General features: G+C 40.3%; 1 protein-coding gene and 2 long non-coding RNA genes across 4 annotated transcripts in view; 2 read left to right on the forward strand and 1 right to left on the reverse strand.

Moving 5' to 3' along the window:
• Positions 1 to 2325, reverse strand: part of LOC140614009 (uncharacterized) — a 19006-nt gene extending 16681 nt beyond the window's left edge. Inside the window, exon 1 of the long non-coding RNA XR_012014913.1 lies at positions 175 to 2325. This is a non-coding gene — a long non-coding RNA (uncharacterized lncRNA). The remainder of the gene's footprint in view (positions 1 to 174) is intronic.
• On the forward strand, positions 212 to 19751 carry CCNH (cyclin H). 2 transcript variants are annotated; one of them, XM_072792690.1, is made up of 9 exons: positions 212 to 500; positions 2931 to 3053; positions 4150 to 4223; positions 5247 to 5457; positions 9548 to 9711; positions 13195 to 13265; positions 16002 to 16113; positions 18901 to 18976; positions 19544 to 19751. In XM_072792690.1, the coding sequence occupies exons 1-9, from the start codon at positions 384 to 386 to the stop codon at positions 19580 to 19582; spliced, it is 987 nt and encodes a 328-aa protein (XP_072648791.1). In that variant the 5' UTR covers positions 212 to 383; the 3' UTR covers positions 19583 to 19751. The 2 variants fall into 2 exon arrangements, with proteins under 2 accessions (XP_072648791.1, XP_072648800.1); XM_072792699.1 differs by having other exon boundaries at positions 218 to 500; positions 18901 to 18961.
• On the forward strand, positions 5464 to 8912 carry LOC140614012 (uncharacterized). Its single transcript, XR_012014914.1, has 2 exons — positions 5464 to 7468; positions 8052 to 8912. It is a non-coding gene; the product is annotated as an uncharacterized lncRNA (long non-coding RNA).
• Positions 19752 to 19816: the final 65 nt, after the last annotated feature.

Here is a 19816-nt window from a genome sequence, read left to right on the forward strand (position 1 = left end):
GCCCCCGCCCCCGCCCCCGCCCAACCTCCACCTTCCATCCCTTTTGGACGCCCCTGCCTGGCGCCTCTCCTTTAAATTGTGTCGGGAAGGGGCGGGGCTAGGGCCTCGCGTCACCGTAAGGGGGCGTGCCCTTAGGCTCCGCCCACTTGCGTGCCGGGGGCCGCCCGGACCTACCCGAGGGCTGTTTTCCTCTCAGTCCGCTCCGGAAGCGCGACTGCCGTCGGAAATATCACGTGGTCTGGACGTCACCGCGCCGGCGCCGCCGAGCGGGCGCCCTCGGTTTCCGCGGGACCGCGGTGGTAGCCCAGGCGGTGTTTGCCCGCCGCGTCGTGCCCTGTGGCGTCCTTTCCTCAGGCCGCCGCGGCCTGCCTCGCGGCTCCGCGATGTACCACAACAGCAGCCAGAAGCGGCACTGGACTTTCGCGAGCGAGGAGCAGCTGGCGCGCCTGCGGGCCGACGCCAACCGTAAATTCAAATGCAAAGCGGTGGCCAACGGGAAGGTGAGGGAGCCTGGCGGCCGGTTCCCTGCGCGCCCCCTTCCCCGCTGCCGGCCTCGGCGGAGCGCGGGGCGTTTTCCCGACCACACGGGCGAGGACCTCGGGGGGCGACCCGCAGCGTGCGGAGGCCAAGGCTCTGGGGCGCTCTAGTTGTGGGGCGCTGTGCGGGGAGTCGGCGCGGGGAGCCTGGGAAGGGACGTTCCGGGCCGGCGGGGCGGCAGGTGCAGTGGGCAGGTCGGGGCCCGCAGGGGCGGCGAAGGGCGAGGCCGCGCACCTGGAGGCGGAAGGAAGGAGTCCGGTTCGGGATGACGAGATGGGGAGCCTGTTGTAAGACTTCAAGTGGGAGACTGACCTTTCGGGTTCTGTCGTAGGGAGCTGGGAACCCCGGGGGTGCGGGGGGCGGAGGCGGGACGCGGGGGTGGTCGGCGCCCGAGGCCTCGGCCCTGCCAGCCGAGCCCTTGCCGTCGTAGCTCCCGCCGCCCTGCTCCTCTTCCACGGGCTCCGCCAAGGGTTCCAGCACCAGCGTCCCTCCGGCGAGTATTCCGCCCTTCAGACCCCTTGGGGCCGAGGCCCTTTGATGCCCGACCGACGTCTGTATCACGCCGCCTGCGTTTGGCGCTGCCCCGAAGGGGGACCTCCCGGGCTGCGCCCCAGGCGCTGCTCTGAGTGTGTGTTAGCTCATTCAGTCCTCACAACTGTCCCACCAGGCAGATGCTGTTATTGTCCTTGCTTTACAGCCGGGGAAACTGAGGTATGGAGTGGTTGGATAACTTTTCAGGACTGGTAAGTGGCAGAGCCAGGATCTGTGAACCCATTCCTGCTGGGCCATCTCCATAAAATTAGTTGGTATTAGTTTCCTTGTGCTATCATTAAAAAAAAAAAAAAAGGCACAAACTGGGTGGTTTAAAACAACAGAAATGTACTGTTTCACAGTTCTAGAAGCCGGAAGTCTGGGATAAAGTTGTCATCAGGATATATTCTCTGTAGTTTCCAGGTGACCCTTTCTTCCTTCAGCTTCTGGTAACTTAGGTGTTCCTTTGCTTCTACCAACTTTTTTTTTTTTTTTTTAAAGATTCCATTTATTTATTCACGACAGACACAGAGAGGCAAAGACAGGCAGAGGGAGAAGCAGGCTCCCTGCAGGGAGCCCTACATGGGACTCGATCCTGGAACTCCAGGATCAGGCCCTGGGCTGAAGGTGGCGCTAAACCGCTGGGCCACCAGGGCTGCCCTGTTCCTTGCTTCTATCTCTGTCTTTACAAAGTGTTCTCTCTGTATCTTCCCACATTGTTGTTATAGGGACACCAGTCGTATAGAATTAGGAGCCACCGTCCTCCAGTATGACCTCATATTAACTAGTCACATTTGTAGAGATTCTGTTTCCAGATAAGGTCACACTCAGATCCCGGAGGTTAAGACTTCAACATACCCCCCCCCCCTTTTTTTGGTAAACATAATTAATCCAGTAACACTGCCTAGTATATAATTGTTTTAAAATTGTTTTATGAACCATCTAGGTATTTTGTGGAGAGTTTATAAAGACAGGAGGTACTATTTGGGGGGAGGGGGTTGGAGGTACTATTTTTTTAAGGGTCATAATCATCCTTGAGACACTTGTTGATTTTTACCTCAGCCTATGTGACTTAATGACTGAGAAAGGGATGTTGAAACCTTCCCAACCAATGACAGTATGTATCTTTTTTTTTTTAAGATTTTATTTATTTATTCATGAGAGACTGGAGAGAGAGAGGCAGAGACACAGGCAGAGGGAGAAGCAGGCTTCATGCAGGAAGCCCAACGCGGGACTCCATCCAGGGACTCCAGGATCAGGCCCTGGGCCAAAGGCGGCGCTAAACCGCTGAGGCCCCCCTCCCCCCCCCAACCTTGTATCATCTTTTTGATTTATGATTGACATCAAACTTGTGAGCAGATGCACACCCTCTGTCATGATTCTTTTTACCCTACTGAAGTAAATGCCCAGCTGACATTCTGAGAAACTGTGATACAATAGGATCATTTTTAGTTTATCAGATATTTCACTAATATTACTTCGTGTAATAATTTAGTTCTCTAAAGAGAAAAATGACATCTGGTATATTTCCCTTTGGTTGGAGATACAAATGCAGTCTGGACCGAGAAAAGTATTTTAAGATTATTCATTTCATTGAACTTCTGCTGTAACTTTTTTTTTTTTTTAATTTTTTTTTAAATTTTTATTTATTTATGATAGTCACAGAGAGAGAGAGAGGCAGAGACACAGGCAGAGGGAGAAGCAGGCTCCATGCACCGGGAGCCCGATGTGGGATTCGATCCCGGGTCTCCAGGATCGCGCCCTGGGCCAAAGGCAGGCGCCAAACCGCTGCGCCACCCAGGGATCCCTTTTTTTTTTTTTTAATTTTTTTTAAATTTTTATTTGTAACTTTTGATCTAAAGGTTCTTCCAAATGATCCAGTCTTTCTTGAACCTCATGAAGAAATGATACTCTGCAAATACTATGAGAAGAGATTATTAGAATTCTGTTCAGTGTTTAAGCCAGCAATGCCAAGGTCTGTTGTGGTAAGTTACAATAGTGATAAAGTGTAATGTCCTTTAGCTGACTTCTGAAATCAGAACTTTTCTAAATGTGTAACACAGTTCTCTGCCCACTTTAGGCAAATGTACGTATTCATGTTTTTGTCATTTCATGTATTTTTTGATAAATTCATTAACTTAGGAATTCTGTATCATTTCTTTTTCTTTAAAAAAAAAAAAAAAAAAGACTTATTCATGAGAGACACAGAAAGGCAGAGACATAGGCAGAGGGAGAAGTAGGCTCCCTGCAGGGAGCCTGATGGGAGACTCCCAGGATCCTGGGATCACACCCTCCCTGAGCCAAGGGTAGATGCTTGACCACTGAGCCACCCAGGTGCCCACATGAAACTTTTCTTTCAATCCAAAAATAGATAAGTATCTATTTCATTGGTTCTAGTGAAATGACAGAGTAGTTAAAAATACAGGCAGATCTTAGTTGAATCCCTCTGTGTTCCTTATTAGATGTGTGACCCAGTTAATCTCACTGATAGGCAGTTTCCTTCTCTGTGGAGATAGCAATACTTCACCAAGCTGTTGTAAGGATAGAAAAAGATGATAGCTTGGTGCTTGGCACAGAATCTGGCCCATGGGATACAGTTAATAAATGGTAGGTGCTGCTTCTACTATTTAATTTGGCAATACGAGCATAGTTCTACCACACAGAGCCAAAGTGGATTTACAGAGAGGGCTTATTGCCCCAACTGTATTAATTCTGTCCATGTTTTCACGAGATTGGTTAAGCTGTGAATATTTGTATGTTTCTCCTTCATTTTTTCCTAATCTAGTTGGCTTTTGTTATTCTGAAGTCTAAAATAAACACACATAGACTTTTTAAAATTAACTCAGTGACCATAGGAAGGGTAACCAGGGTGGGTGGGGAAGGACAAGAAAAGGTCTTTTGGCTGTGACATTGCTGTAATAATTCATCACAATTTATTTGATTAAAGAAGATTAAGTTTTATATTTGTATCAGAAACTTTTTCAAAGAAACTTTTGCATATGTAAGTTTAAAAGAATTTTATACAAAATTTAACATGGATGTGTGAATAGATTTTGATAATGTATGTATTTTTAATCATAGGGTACAGCTTGTATGTATTTCAAGCGTTTTTATCTTAATAACTCAGTAATGGAATATCACCCCCGGATAATAATGTGAGTATAATTCTAATTTATTGATTTTCATTTAAGAAAATCTTTATTTGTGTGGGGAAAAAAAGAAATGACTTTCTAATAAAGGGTAATTTAGACTTGCTTCCTGTTATGAATTTATACTGTCCTTTTACTCCTATATATCTGTAATACTTCCCTCCCTATAGTACTTATGGCATCTGAACTTCAACTTGTTCAAAGTCCGTTTTTCTTATACTAACTTTCCCTAATACCCCTTTCTGTTGGTAGCACCTTTCTTCTCTTTGTTGCTTCCGCTGAGAATCATTTGTGGTACCTCTTCTCCTTCTGTATCAGTGGGTTTAAAAGTCTTATAGCTCCGGATTCATATCAATTGAACAAAAGTCCATTAAAAATAAAGATAAATCTAGTATGAGACTCATCAAAGAGCTTGCTATCAATCACATTCTCCTTATTTATTTTCTCTCTTTTTCATTTCCTTTTCTATCAGTCTAGGCCAGGCCCTTGTTGCTTTCAATCTTGATTTTTGTGGTAATTTTATTACTAGATTCTTACTTGATATTTATGGTAGTAGCCATGAGAGTTCCCAAGTTTGTTACTGAGGTGGTAATCTTTTGAAATGCCTTCAGAGTCTTCACTGGTGGTGTTCCTTTCTTCCTACCTTTCTTCCCACCTTTCTTACCTTGCTTCCTTCCCAGGTATATCTGTGTATACTGCTGTGTTCTTCTATCTACATTTCATGATCCAGTGTACTCTTATTTTTCAGTTATTTTTCCAGATATTTATGTTGAACTTTATGAAATTGCCATTAAGTCAATTATGGTTGAATGCTATGGCAAGATTATACAGTTCAACCTAATTATAGTCTTCTAATGGATAAAAAGTTGAAAGAGAAAATTCTTTAAAAAAAAAAATTTCCTGTAATGTCTAGCATCGTCACCTGTTAATATTAGGCATTTTTGGAATTTATTTTAGCAATAAAATACTCAGATATTTCTCAAAGTATGTACAGATCCCATCCTATCCCTTTGGTTTTTTTTCCTCTAGGCTTACTTGTGCATTTTTGGCCTGCAAAGTTGATGAATTCAACGTATCTAGTCCACAGTTCGTTGGAAATTTGAGGGAGAGTCCTCTTGGACAAGAGAAGGCACTTGAACAGATTTTGGAATATGAACTGCTTCTTATACAGCAACTTAATTTCCACCTTATTGTCCACAATCCTTATAGACCATTTGAGGGCTTTCTCATTGATTTAAAGGTATCCTGTCGATATAAAAAGTAAACTAGTAGAGTGTATACCTTTGCTATAGTTCTGTAACCAGAAAAATCAAAATTTTATTATAACTTGTAATATTCCTAATTGTAACAACATGAGTTGCTCTAACATGTGAGTTTAGCTTGGATCTCTAATGTTATAGTTCTCAAACTTCGGTGCCACCTGGAAGGCTTGTTAACCGTACTGTTGGGCTACAGTACCAGAGCTGCTCATTTAGTGGATCTGCATATTGGTCCAGGAACTGTAATGAGGACTATTATCAGTTTAGAGTAATGGTTTTGAAGACTTAAGTTAACTTTTCTAACTCTGAAGTATACTGCCATGGATCTGATTTAAAGAACCACAAAAATTCTTAATTTTAACTAGAAGATTGCTAAGTGATTTTTATTTTTAGTGCATGTGTAGGCATCAAAAACGTAAGTAAATGAACCCTGACAAAAATAACTTGTTTTGTTTGGGTCCTGAAAGGGGACTTGGATAGTGTGAGTGAGGTCAAAATGGAAGTCAAAAACTGGTTCATTCATCTCAGTTGAGTAGCAAAATTTGGGTATGTGTACCATATGCCAAAACATTGTGCTTGAGGATTAAGACAGGAACAGCCTCAACTCTCCTAGGTCTTACAGTCTAATGGGAAAGATAATCATATATTCAGTGTGCTAAGTGTTACAGAAAGAAAGATACAGGATACTTTAGAATGAGATGGGTTGTCGTGAGAAAGGGTCATTTAGAGTGAAAATCAGAGCAAGAGTAGGAATTAGGCAGTAGAATAATACACCAATTAGATTTCTTTGGTCAAAGGTCCAGATTCAAGAAACTGTGGTGCAAGAACCTAAACAGCGTAGAGATAGAGGGGAAAAGACTGCCACAGAGTGCTATCTGGGTGGAAGGTAGAGTCTAGACTGTGGAGGGGATATTAAGGATTTTGAATAGAGCAGTGGGAGACCACTGTAAGGCTGAAGTCTGAGCAGTGGCATAATTAGGTTTGCAGTTTTAAAAATTTTGTTTGGAAGCTCTTGAATCAGTCTGCATCAGCTATTTATTGCACGTATGTATGCGTCAGACATAATATGGAGAATGGATTAGAATGGATGAAAGGATACCAGTAAGATGCTATTATGAGTAGTCCAAGCAAAAGATGGTGGTTGGCTTGACTCATCCAGTGGCTGTGCATATAGAGAGAACTTCCTGGACTTAGGAGATACTAGTCAACCACTAGAGCTTGAGGATTTACTTCCTGTAGGGATTGAGAACAGAGGAGGAACCCCCAGGTTTCTGGCCTAAGAATATAGGTGGATGGTGGTTCAATTCCGGATACAGAAAACGCTGGCATAGAAGAGATTTATTGATAGTGGAGGGGTGGGGTTTGATGAATCTGGTTTGGGACATAATAAATTTCCAATTCCTCCAAGACATTATGAGTGTCTGGAAGTGAGAGATGATGGCTAAGCTATTGGGTGTTGTTACTTCTGGAAAACTTAAACTGGGTTGGCCAAAAGGACCATTTAAAGGGTAGTTAGAGAAGGGTGCCTGGGTGGCTCATTGGTTAAGTACCCAACTCTTGGTTTTGGCTCGGTCATAAGATTGAGCCCCACGTGCTCTGGGAGCACAGTGTCTCCTGGAGATTCTCTCCCTCCGCCCTCCCCCCCCCCCACCCCCCTGCTCTCATGCTTGCTCCCTTGCTTGCTCTCTCTAAAAATAAGTTATTTTCATAAATAAATATAGAATAGTTGGAGGAATAGAAGATGCTAGTAAGGAGACTGAAAATATCCAAAGAGATAGGACTTTCTGGAGAAGTGAAGAGAAGTAGAGTACTTTTAGAAGATGAACACAGGTCACTCTCTAACCTGTTCAGAATTCAGGCAAAGTAAAAGCAAAAGGGATAATGTTTGCTGGGTGGAGTGCCGGAAGGGTCATTTGCGATTTTTGTGACATTTGTCTTCATAGAGCATGGAGGAAGAAAGCAGATTGGAGCCAGTTGGGGAATACATAGAAGGTGAGAAAACAGGTATTTATGACATGGATTAAACAGCTTGTCTTTGAAGTGGAAAAAGATGAGTGAGAAGATAGAGGAACTCCTAGAAAGAGATGAGAGAGATGGCTTTTGTTTTGCTTTGTGGAAGAAACTGATGTGGAGAGCTAGTAGTGAGAGAGAGCTTAAAGGAAGAAGTAAAAAATAAGTTCAGCTTTCTCTTTGGAGTAAGGTATAAGGGATTGGCATGAGATTCAAAGCAAAATAGAAGAATTGGCCTTGAGAGAATAATAGCTCTTAGAACAGAGAGAAAGAGGAAAGCATGGGTTGAGGACAGCATTACCCCTGGGGATTGAGGCTGACAGAAAATAGTGTGTCTTTGTTTAAGGCAGAGATCATTTACAGAGAGTGGTGGAATTTCTGAAAACTACCAGAGACGTTGAGACAGGTGGAAAATGTTGAACACCCAGTTACTGAAAAATGGGAGAACAACTTTTCTATGGGATATTATCATAGCTAGGCAGTGTTGAAAGTCCTCCTGAGGTCAGTGAACTTGAATTTATAATAATAGTATCAGACCTCTTGGTGGTACTATTTTCTATTGCAGCACCAAGAAATGTGGATATAGTTACAAAGCAGAAGATTGCTTGGATTCAGCCGTTGTTAAGGCTCTGTCTGAAATATATTGGCAGCATATTGAGGCAGGGAATTCTGGAGGGAAATGAGGATCCGTGGACATTGGTAAGTAGGAGCAAGTAGAGGGATAAGGGACCAAAGGTTCTGAAGAGGAAGTCAGGGAATAGCTGTGAAGTAATTGAGGAAATATGTTGAGGGAAAGGAGCACTGTGGTCAGAGTGGAATGTCTGAATTTGTCATAGTAGAGGTCAGCCATTTCAGGAGAATAAGATTTGAGTGTGACTGCAGTTGACTCAGGATATTTTGTGTGGAGCAAAGAAGATATTTCTTAGTGCCTTGGGACTTGAATGTGGATTTCTGAAATAGATCTGAGGGTTTAGGATTTAGAGAACAGCATAAGAGTTTTTAGGAAATACAGGCTCTTCCATATTTCCTGGGCATATTCTAAAAATAATTCTGTAATCAAATCAAGATCCATTTCCATTCACTTCTTCCCAAAAGTAAACTTCAAGTAGCAGGAATTTCAAATCTAGATGAGGTGGTGCTTTGATTCCTAAACGGCCTTGCAGCTGAATCAAAGCTGGATTGCCTGGAAAGCCTTTTCCTTGGAGTATGTAGGTCTTAGGTCAACTTCAAACCTCTCTTCCCCTTCCTCCTCAGCTGGAAAAGGATAAAGAAAGATTAACATAAATCCGAACAGTGCCAAGTACTATACTGGGAACATCAGATTCTTAAAGCATATATTTCTTGTTAGGGTTGTGATTTTATTTTATTTTATTTTATTTTATTTTTTAATTTTTTTAAATTTTTATTTATTTATGATAGTCACAGAGAGAGAGAGAGGCAGAGACACAGGCAGAGGGAGAAGCAGGCTCTATGCACCGGGAGCCCGATGTGGGATTCGATCCCGGGTCTCCAGGATCGCGCCCTGGGCCAAAGGCAGGCGTCAAACCGCTGCGCCACCCAGGGATCCCGGGTTGTGATTTTAAAAAGTTTGAAAGTCACTGAGGAAAAGCAGATTCTTAAAACATGCAGAATTTAATGACTATACTTTGGGTACATTCTGATACTGAGTACAAAACAATCATATGTGGAAAGATTAAGCTGGTGTGTTACTTTTTTTTTTTTTTAAGATTTGAGAGCAAGAGCGCCAGTGTACAAGAACAGGGAGTGTGGGGGGAAGGGGCAGAAGGAAAGACTCTCAGGCAGATTCCCTGCTCAGTGTGGAGGCCAATGCAGGGCTTCACGCAGGGCTTGATCCCATGATGCTGAGATCATCATGACCTGAGCTGATACCAAGAAGTGGACACCTAACCGATCAATGGAAGCCACTCAGGCACCCCTGGGGTGTTATTTTTATAAATAAAAGAATCCTTTGTTAAACATTTTCTTGTTTATATAAATATTTTTGAACTCTTATTACTGTTAACTCTCAAAAGTGGTAACGTTGGGATACTTTATTTCTAGACTCGCTATCCCATGATGGAGAATCCTGAGATGTTGAGGAAAACAGCTGATGACTTTCTTAATAGAATCGCATTGACCGACGCTTACCTGTTATATACACCTTCCCAAATTGCCCTGACTGCCATTTTATCTAGTGCATCTCGAGCGGGAATTACTATGGAAAGGTACTAATCTGTGTTTTAACTTGGATCAGACTCAGGTTATCCCTGCCTGTAGACCCAGCTTTTAAGTGAGACTCACTTTGTGACAGTAGTCCTCTGTGCCTCCTATGGTTGGGAGGGTTGGTGAGGGGCACTGAGAGAAGAAATGAAATCACCTTTTAAAGAAATCTTTAACAATTGAGCATCTTTGAGCTGAGGGATATCCATTTTGTGATGAAACTAGAAGTAAAGGAGGTGATCCTTGAAGGGCTGATGGAGCTGCCAGCAGAGGGTGAACTGGTAAGCAACATGCACACAGCAAATACGTTTGCCTTGATTTCTCATTATTCCCCTGCTGTGGAGCGTGTATGGCATGTGGAATTCCGTGAAGGTCCTTTGAATGAATAAGGCTTTAGAGACTGTCCATATGACGTGCACCTGAGCTGCAGAAAGCAACAGCTGATGCATATGTGCACAGCGAGGACCAGGCTTCTCCATAAGCCCTTCACCTGAATTAAGTTTACTTGATTCTTCGCAATATCTTATGCACGGGCTAATTAAACATACTGATTCTTTTTTTTAAGATTTTATTTATTTATTCATTTGAGACACACAGAGAGAGGCAGAGACACAGGCAGAGGGAGAAGCAGGCTCCCTGGGGCAAGCCCGATGTGGGACTTGATCCAGGGTCTCCAGGATCATGCGCTGAGCTGAAGGCAGACACTCAACTGCTGAGCCACCCGGGCATCCCTATTATACTGATTGTAACTCAGGCACAGGCCAGTAGCAAATGAGATTGTGTCCGTTTTTATGATGATTTCTCCGTTTCTCTGACTTTGAAGTTCTGACCAATCTTAGTCCTAGAAAATCTGAGAAAGATGATAAAATTTTCCACTCTCCACGTTTGTGATACCCTCCTCCATGATCTCATGATGCATGGATTATGGTGGTGGCAAACATGAACAGATGTGTCTTTATTCCGCCTAATGGGAGTGTTTACATGTTTCTCAGAGAAGTAAGGACGTAACTGGCGACAAGCTGCTTCCCCAGACATCTCTAGCCTGTTGCATGTTTCATGGTACTTTCCACAGCTTCCCTTCCCAAAACATGAACAGTTTATGAATTTCAAAACAGATCTAAGATAAGGGATTGTGGGCTTACGTGTAAATCACGTTTACTTTATAGTATGCCTCTTCTCTACAAACACAGCTCACCAAATGTACATAATTTAATCCCAAAGTGATCATTTGTTTAATTGAGCAAAACTTTACCGAGTCCCTTCCCTGCACCATGCGCTGCACGGTTAGAATGAACCAAGCTGTCAATCCTTGTTCTAGTTAGGGAAGATAGCCAGCAGATGGTTGCTCTCTGTAGAGTTCAGGTGTGCAGCTTCCACTCTCCAAGAGAAGAAAGCCTCTTCCCCACAATTCAGATAACCACACATTTGATTAATCTGTTGAAGCATTGTGTCTGATGCAGCATATATGCAAATTCTCCAGTGTGAGATTCTTCTTCTTCTGTAGTTGGAGAGGGATGAAGCATCCGAAAGTCCAAATCAGAGTTTATGTCATCTTGGAAGTGTAGTTACAATTTCAGATAGTGGAAACTAAAATTGTGGTAACTTGGGCTCATTGCAAATTAAATATACTATTGAATTTCCAAGGGACCATAAACAGTTGAACTTTTTTTTTTTCCTTTGAGGAAATACTTGCAGATCATTTTTAACTTCTGATTTACTTTGCAAATTTTGAGGATATATTGGAATTCCCTTTATATTTATTGCTGGTTTCAGAAAGGGAAAGCCCTTGTGCTATTCTGGATGATGCTTTAGATTAGTACTCATAGGATGTTCTGTTCTGTCTTTTTTACTGGATTTTAAGATTTATTTTTCATCTCCTACTTTGACTTGTTAAGTATTCCTGCTTGCTTATGGATTTTTTTAAAAATCAAAATACTGAAATTCTCTAAAATTCAAAATCAGGATTGAGATTGAGTTGCTAATTTAAAGGCTTGTAGAGGTAAAGAGCCTGGTCAGCTCTTATTTTTCTTTTTTTTTTTCTGGTCAGCTCTTAGAACCCAATGTAGCACGCTTGCACTTAAGAAGTGGAAAGGAAAGGAAGAATAAAAAGAGACAAAAGAAGATGCCAGAAGTGTAAGGGGTTTTAGGGAGAAAAAGGTTATCTTGAATTACTGATAACCAGAAATGTATTAGTTGTTAAGGAAGTTGTTTTTATATCTAAAATTAATTCCCATCATTGATGATGAAGTTGTAACATCAAACTTAGTTATCAAAATTTATGTAATATTATTTAAATAATCTGGATAGTTTAAAAGATACCAACAAAATTTCTTAAAGAATTGTCTATTGTTGTAATTATATATCACCATTTATTCACTTTGCCATTTTTCAGAGACATTAATTTTTTGCACTTGTGTTGGATGATTTATATCTTCAAAATCTGTTCGCTTGGGCATTTATCAATTATAGATCAAGTTCAGAGTAACTAAATATTTACATACAGAAATTATTTTCATGCTGCTATCATTGGTTTTGAGAAAAACAGATAATTGGGCTTTATATCCATTTATGGAAAAGTATTAACACTTTTGATTCGGACTCTATGCAGATATGATGTGATAGATTTGCAGAGCATGAGGATATTCTCAACTGGTTTGAAACCTGTTAGTCTCGAGAAGAGCACCTGTAGCTTAACTAGATATTAAGGGGAGAGAGAATCCTTAGTCAGCTCTGCTACTTTGCAGCTTTATGACTTTGGGCAGGCGACAAGATCATGACTTGTCTGTCCTGTGACGGACATATATATGTAAAATATATATTACAAAATTTACACATTAATCTGAACATTAAACTTTTTTTTTTAACATTTTATTTACGATAGAGTAAGAGAGATGTGCTCCTTCACAAACAGGAGGAGCAGCAGGGAGAGGGAGAAGCAGGCTCCACACTGACCATGGAGGCTGATGTGGGGCTCAATCGCAGGACCCCAGGATCATGACCTGAGCCAAAGGCAGACACTTAACTGACTGAACCACTCAGGCACACCCCGAACATTAAACATCTTTTAAACTCAGTTGTAGGGATCCCTGGGTGGCGCAGTGGTTTAGCGCCTGCCTTTGGCCCAGGGCGCGATCCTGGAGACCCGGGATCGAATCCCACATCGGGCTCCCGGTGCATGGAACCTGCTTCTCCCTCTGCCTATGTCTCTGCCTCTCTCTCTCTCTCTCTCTCTGTGTGACTATCATAAATAAATAAAAATTAAAAAATAAATAAATAAACTCAGTTGTATTAAATTCTTAAGACTATAATAGTTGTAGATTATACAGTTTTGTGGAAATCAAAATATTGTTATTTAATACTTTTGAAGTAAATTACTTTTAAAATTGCCCTTAATGAAATGCACATGGGGGAAACTAGTTTATGTCGTCATGTTTCTTAAGATGCTATATGGGTTCAATAGATTAAAACTTTTTTCTTTTCTTTACCAGTTATTTATCAGAAAGTCTGATGCTGAAAGAGAACAGAACTTGCTTATCGCAGTTACTAGATATAATGAAAAGTAAGTGAAACAGGACGATTTCATAAAACGTTCTTCTATTACAAAGCTACTTTCTAAATATCATCTTGATATTTAACTTGAGGTATCCTATAGATCGTTGTTTAGATTTATTTTCATTGAATTAATGTATCATGGAGGCATGAGGGATACATTCACTGATGAACAAATACAGCTTCCATGAAAGTAAGTTGTTTGTACATAAACTGAACTTACTAGGAAAGTGAAAATACAAGATTCAGAAAGGGTTAAGATTCAAAACAGTTCTTTTAAAGTGTACACAGATATATGATAGGCACAGGAAAAGATCTAAATGGAGCCAGATTAAAAGATAATACTTAAAATTTGAAGTTCTGTTTTGTAAACAGCTTTAATTAGTGAATAGACATTATTTGCTAGTCATGTTGCTATTATAAAAGCCCTGGTTCTCCAGTGGGTGTGATTTTTGCAATGTCTGGGACACTTTTGACTTTCAGGACTTGGGGCAGGTGGGGATGGTGGCTACTACGAGCATTTAGTTGGTAGAAGTAAGAATGCTGCTGAACATCTTACGATTCGGTGTAGCCCCCTGATAGGCTGAGAAACGGCTCCCCAAAATACCCATGTCCTAATCCTTGGAAACCGTGAATGTTCCCTTAGAAAGTCTCCGCAGATGTGTTAAAGTTGAGGATCTTGAGATGGGGACAGTATCCTGGATATCCAGGTAGGGCATAAATGCATCACAGGAGTCTTTATTAAAGAAAGGCAGAAGTTTGATCCAGAGAAGGCACTGTGACGACAGAGCACAGTGAAAGATCTGAGGGTGCAAACTGAAAATTGGAGTGATAGGGCCACAAGCCAAGGGATGTTGGCAGCCACAAGAAGCTGGGACAGAGAAGGAATGGATTTCCTCCTAGAGCCTCCAGAGGAAACATGGCTATGCTGACATTTTGATTCTGACCCAGTGAAAAGGATTTCAGACTCCTGGGCTTCAGAACTGTTGGAGGAGAATCCAAATCCATTTATGTTGTGATAAGCCTCACTGAGTTTGTGATAATTTTCAATAGCTGACTCCGAAAACAAATAGAGCCCCTCACAAGAAGGCCAAACTGTCAGCATTGTCAGTGTCAAGAAACCCTGTCTTAATGGTTGAGTAGAGATTACCCACCCTCTCCTCTTCACGCTTGCCTGGGCGTCACTGATGCTCATGGCTACTAAGCTTTATGATTCAAAGTCAATTGCGTGTATCCCCCAAACTCTTTGTGCTATTTATCCTTGTTAATTAAGTATGTAGTTGAAATACTGAGTAAACCAATAAACTACGACTAAAAATCTTGATCTTGAATGATAGTAGTAAGTGAGGGTACTTTTTATATGCTTTATGTTTCAGAAGGTAAGCTTCTTCAGGGCATGTAAATTATCATTTCTTGATTCTCTGAAATGATCTCATGGGGGCTTCAGTTGAGTGATGGATTTGTGATTTATGAATCATAAAACTGTAGGTCTTCAGTTACACCACTAGAGGGTTCACTTCCAGAGCTAATTGTGATTTGGCCAGAGATTATTAGTTAGGATCATGAAATTGAGGAGGTAAAAGGAGCCTTAAAGATAACCCACTATGTTCATTGTACAGCTGATAGTTTTTGATTGATTTCTTCTCTGTACCTTTATTTTACTCCACTTGTTTTAATGTGAAGTAAGAGTAGCTCCTGACAAAACACTCAGCTTTCGCAATGTTAAGATGTCTTATCCTATTCATAATTTTTCGGAACAAAGATACTGTCCTAAGGGTAGTGAGCCACAAGTATTAGTTCAGGTGAAAACACTGCTTTGCAATGCGAAATAAGCCAGTAGCTCCACCTATTTGGAGCATGTAGCTGCTAATAATAAACCTATTCCCCTAAAAATCTTGAGATTTATATTCTTTGGTTTATTGCAGTTGAATAACATAAACAGACCAGGGTAAGGACATTTCTGCAGTTGTAAAGTCCCTGACACAGTAGTTTACTCCTAGCCTAAAGAGGACATTTTTGTTTTCTTGGTGATGCTTTATTATATAGCTTCTGCCTTTTGTTGAAGCAAAGGATCATTGACACATTTTTACTAAGCATCCTCCTGTTGCACGTCATCTAATACTCGTTTCCTTTGTCAATAAGAAGTAAAGTCTTTGGGCCACCATCTGTAGCATAGAATGTCATAAATACAGTTGTTGGTAGAGAACAAAGCATGTTTACTAAATCATGGATTTTTAAAGCGTTAGACCTGAAAAACCGACTACGGTGGGATTTGGTAAAAATACTGATTAGATTGTAGAACGTGTTTATTTTTATGCTGTATATGATATAGGCTAAGCAGCAGACAGCTACCATTATTTGAAGTATGGTGTTCACTGTATTTTTTTTTAAAGATTTTATTTATTTATTCATGAGAGACAGGGAGAGAGAGAAAGAGGGGGGGGGGGGTGGGCAGAGACACAGGCAGAGGGAGAAGCAGGCTCCATGCAGGGAGCCCGACGTGGGACTTGACCCCGGGACTCCAGGATCACGCCCTGGGCCGAAGGCAGGCGCGCTAAACCGCTGAGCCACCCAGGGATCCCCATGTTCATTGTATTTTAATGCCTAACATTGCAAATCCTGATTAAGAAAAATCACATTTCTAGAGTTTTGTTATTGTTCCCATAATAAGATGGGAAAATACTCAGCTCCCTTAGGGAACAGGACTTTTTACTATCTAGTATGAATTTTTTTTATCTCCATATAGGTATGAGAAACTTGGTAAAAAAATATGAGCCACCCAGATCTGAAGAAGTTGCTGCTCTGAAACAGAAGTTGGAGAGATGTCACTCTGCTGAGCTTGCCCTTAACGTAATTACGTAAGTAGATGAGAATATTATTCAGTAGATAAAACTGTTATTGAGACTAGCTTGTCCTTAAATCATTTAACTGGTAAATGTTTGCTTTTGTGGGGAAAAAAATGACTTACCCATTACACGACGTAACAGCTTGGCTTTCATAGTACAGCTCCTGCTATATGACTAATGTGTTCTTTAGCTTGTGGGCCATATCCTATTACTTCCCGTGGGATCTCTGGAGTCTTTCTAGAGAATCTCTGAGCCTCTTCTTGCCCTTTTAACATTTGGGTTCTTTACAGGTCTGGTATCTTGTCTGAGAAAACAGGTATACTGTTTCAGAATTATTTATTAGCTGGAGCAAGAAAAGCTGACCTATTTTCTTTCAGGGTAAGCTTTAAATTGAAGATGGAACCAGTAAGAAAATGTGCTGTTCGGAATCCTCTTGGCAGCCATAAGGAACACCTATAAGGTCTCTGATTTGTAGGCTGACTGTGGGAATCACACGATTTGGGCTCTTTGTGCTTTACAAATTGAAGGATCCACTCAAGCCTCATCTTTTACGGTTTAAACAAGTTGGGGGTCTGGGCAGGTAATAATGGGAAAACTTTTTTCTGTGGAATACATTCTGATTCAAAAGTTCTACCTTATTATGCAGTGGGAGTTAGCCTTGATATTTTACAGTTAACATCCATTGGATATGTTTTTGATTTCTGTAATTGGCAAATATACTGAAATGCATAATGTCTGAGAAACCAGAACAGCGTTCCATAGCCTTTAGGTCCAGATCCACATGGTTCAAGTTCTTTAACTACACAGTTGTAGGTGAAGAATATCCAAGGATTTATGAATCATGCAGAATAGGGAATTATGATAGCCTAGCTCTCATGGCAAAGCATGCCTTAGTCTAGAACTTCAGATTGGTAGACCTCACTCCTGGGTTTCAGTGGTAACTCACAGAAATGACAGAGTGGTTACAGAGAAGTATAGAAATGTTGACTTTAATAAATGAAAATACTGTAGCAGTGATTATATTCTTTTCACATTGATTTTTAAATGGGCTTCAACCAGGGGTCCGCAAACTGTGGCCCATAGGCCAAATGTGAACTCTGCTACCTGTTTTTAGAAAGACTTGTACTGGAGCAGAGACATACCCATTAGTTTGCATATTGTCTGTGGCTATTTTCACACAATGATAGGAGTTGGGTAGTTGTGACTCCTTGTGTAGCCTAGATGGTGAAAAATATTTGCTGTTTGACTATTTAAAGAAAATGTTATCATTCTCTGGATTAGACCATTGAACTATTAATCTGCCCTCTTAGCTAGGTAACTGAATGGACCATAGTCCAAAATTCCTAATTGCCAGAGTACCTCTTACTCTAAAAGTTATTATGTGCTTTTTTTGTAGTATGTCAAGCAAATTCTGCGTTTCCACGAATACTTGAGAAGGGCTTTTTAGACCACCTGTAAAGGACTTTTTTTAAAGTCCAATATGAAATGCAATAAATTACTAGAAAAACGAAATAGAATATAAGTTGAAATTTTATTAGAAATAGTCATAAAACTAATCGATGGAGTTGCTATAAAAGTTCTAAACACAGTCTGTTTCTATACTTCACCTTTTTGCATTCTGAAAATGGTTCACGACTGGTGCGTGGAACACAGACAGGCACTACTTCAGAAAAAATATTTGTTTTCTGGGTCTTTAAATTCCTTTACCTTTCTTTTTCATTACACAATTAACTGTATTGTCGTTACGAAAGTCAGTTAATACAGGTAAACTAAAGTTCTCTTTGACCAAAACCCAAATCCAGTTGTGACCTCAGAGGCAACACCTAGTTGGTTTACTTTTGTCAGTCTTTTTTTTGTATATGTGTGTATCAGATAAGGTTTTTCGTCTCGGATGTTTCATACATATTGTAAAACATATAATAGTATCAATCTTTAACTTGCCAGTCTGGGTGAGAAAGCTGTATCACATTGGTATTTTAATTTACATTTCCCCTCTTACTCTGAGGCGTTGAGGCTTTTGTGTTTAACAGTCATTTGTAGTTCTTCTTTTTTCCTCCTTACAACCCTTGTGCAGTTTTCTGGTGTTACTTTACTGATTTGTAGTTCTTTATATATTTTATATACTCGTCTTTTCCTTTATATCCTACAGCTGTTTTCTGGTTTCTTTCAACTTTGTGATATATAGGGAGATTTGTGTTCTGTTTTGTGCTTTTCCATTTGAATGCCTTTTCTTACCCTAAGGTAATACGTATTTTGTTTGCTTTTTGTTCAGCTGTTTAAACCACTTAGGAGATGTGTACCTCACATCATTCACAAATAATTCTAACACTAACTTTTATTAAATAATGTTATCACCATTTTTAAAAAGTTGATAATTTTCCCCAGTTATTCATTGTATATTAAATTCCTATATATACATCATTTTTTGCTTGTCTGCTCCAATCATTGATCCATTTAATTCTTGCTAATACAGCATTTTATCTTATGTATATAGTGTTTTGATGATAACTGGAACAAAGGCCCCACGCTTTATTCTTTCAGTTTCTTTTTGCTATTTTTGCATAGTCTTTTGCACATCAGTTACACTTGACAGGTTCCATGAGAAATTTTATTAGGATGTTAGTTAGAATTGCATTAAACATAAAGATTAATTTGAAAGGTAATGTCTTCCTCTCCATAATTCATCTCTTTCCATCTACTGCAGCTTAGTTCTTCACACAGAATATTTCATATCACCTTACTAGTTTATAGTGTCTGTTCCCAGTTTTAGATTACTTATTGATGGCTGCCCAATTACAGGAAGAAGAGGAAAGGCTATGAAGATGATGATTATGTCTCAAAGAAACCCAAACATGAAGAGGTATGTTCTCCAAAGGTAAATTTAAAGTTACTGTTGTTGGATAATCTGGTATGACCATAGTGTTCTGATTTTATTGTTCCAGAACACAAGTATCTTAGAGATGTGGGCTTTGAAGCCTTCATTTTTGTTTTTCGCATCCTTCTTGATGTATACTGTCTGATTATGGGGTTTTCTCACTTCTATCTTAGCGTGTTCAGAATCAGTATGATAGTTTATTGATGAAGAATCCTTCCTGTGGTTCTGGAAAGCAGCAGAAATAGAGATAACATGCTAAATTTTTGCTTGGTTTTTGCCTCTTCAGGGATTCTTCTCTTACCTTTTTCAAAGAATTGTACCTTACATGTCAGATATAAATTAATAATAAGAGGCAGAAAGTCACAATCATAACCTTTACTCCTGTCATTGGTGTAGTCTCGTGAGACTAAGCCACATTACTAGAAGATTGAACTCTACAAATTTTCCTAGTTTATTACCTTCCTGTAACCAGAGGGAAAGGAAGATTTTCCTGAAACGTGAAGAGGTAAACAGTGCTGTTATCCTTCAGTGTAATGTCATTCTTACTATATTCTCTTTCCTTCTTAGGAAGAATGGACTGACGATGACCTCGTAGATTCTCTCTAGCCATTTGAAATTGACTTTTCAATGCTAACTGATCACACGGATGAAGCACATCTTAACTTTATTGAAAAATGAATTAATGTGAAAGTATCAAGTATATTAAACTTTTCTATTTGTTATTTTTTTCCCTTCCAAGATAGCTTTATGTGAAATAAAACTTGCTCTAAAAGGACCCAGAATAGCACCTGGTTTAGATCTTACCCCATCATGACTAATATCAAATTAGTCTTTCTACAG

Source organism: Canis lupus, chromosome 2 (genome assembly GCF_048164855.1).
Source record: "Canis lupus baileyi chromosome 2, mCanLup2.hap1, whole genome shotgun sequence".
Classification (NCBI taxonomy): Eukaryota; Metazoa; Chordata; class Mammalia; order Carnivora; family Canidae; genus Canis; species Canis lupus.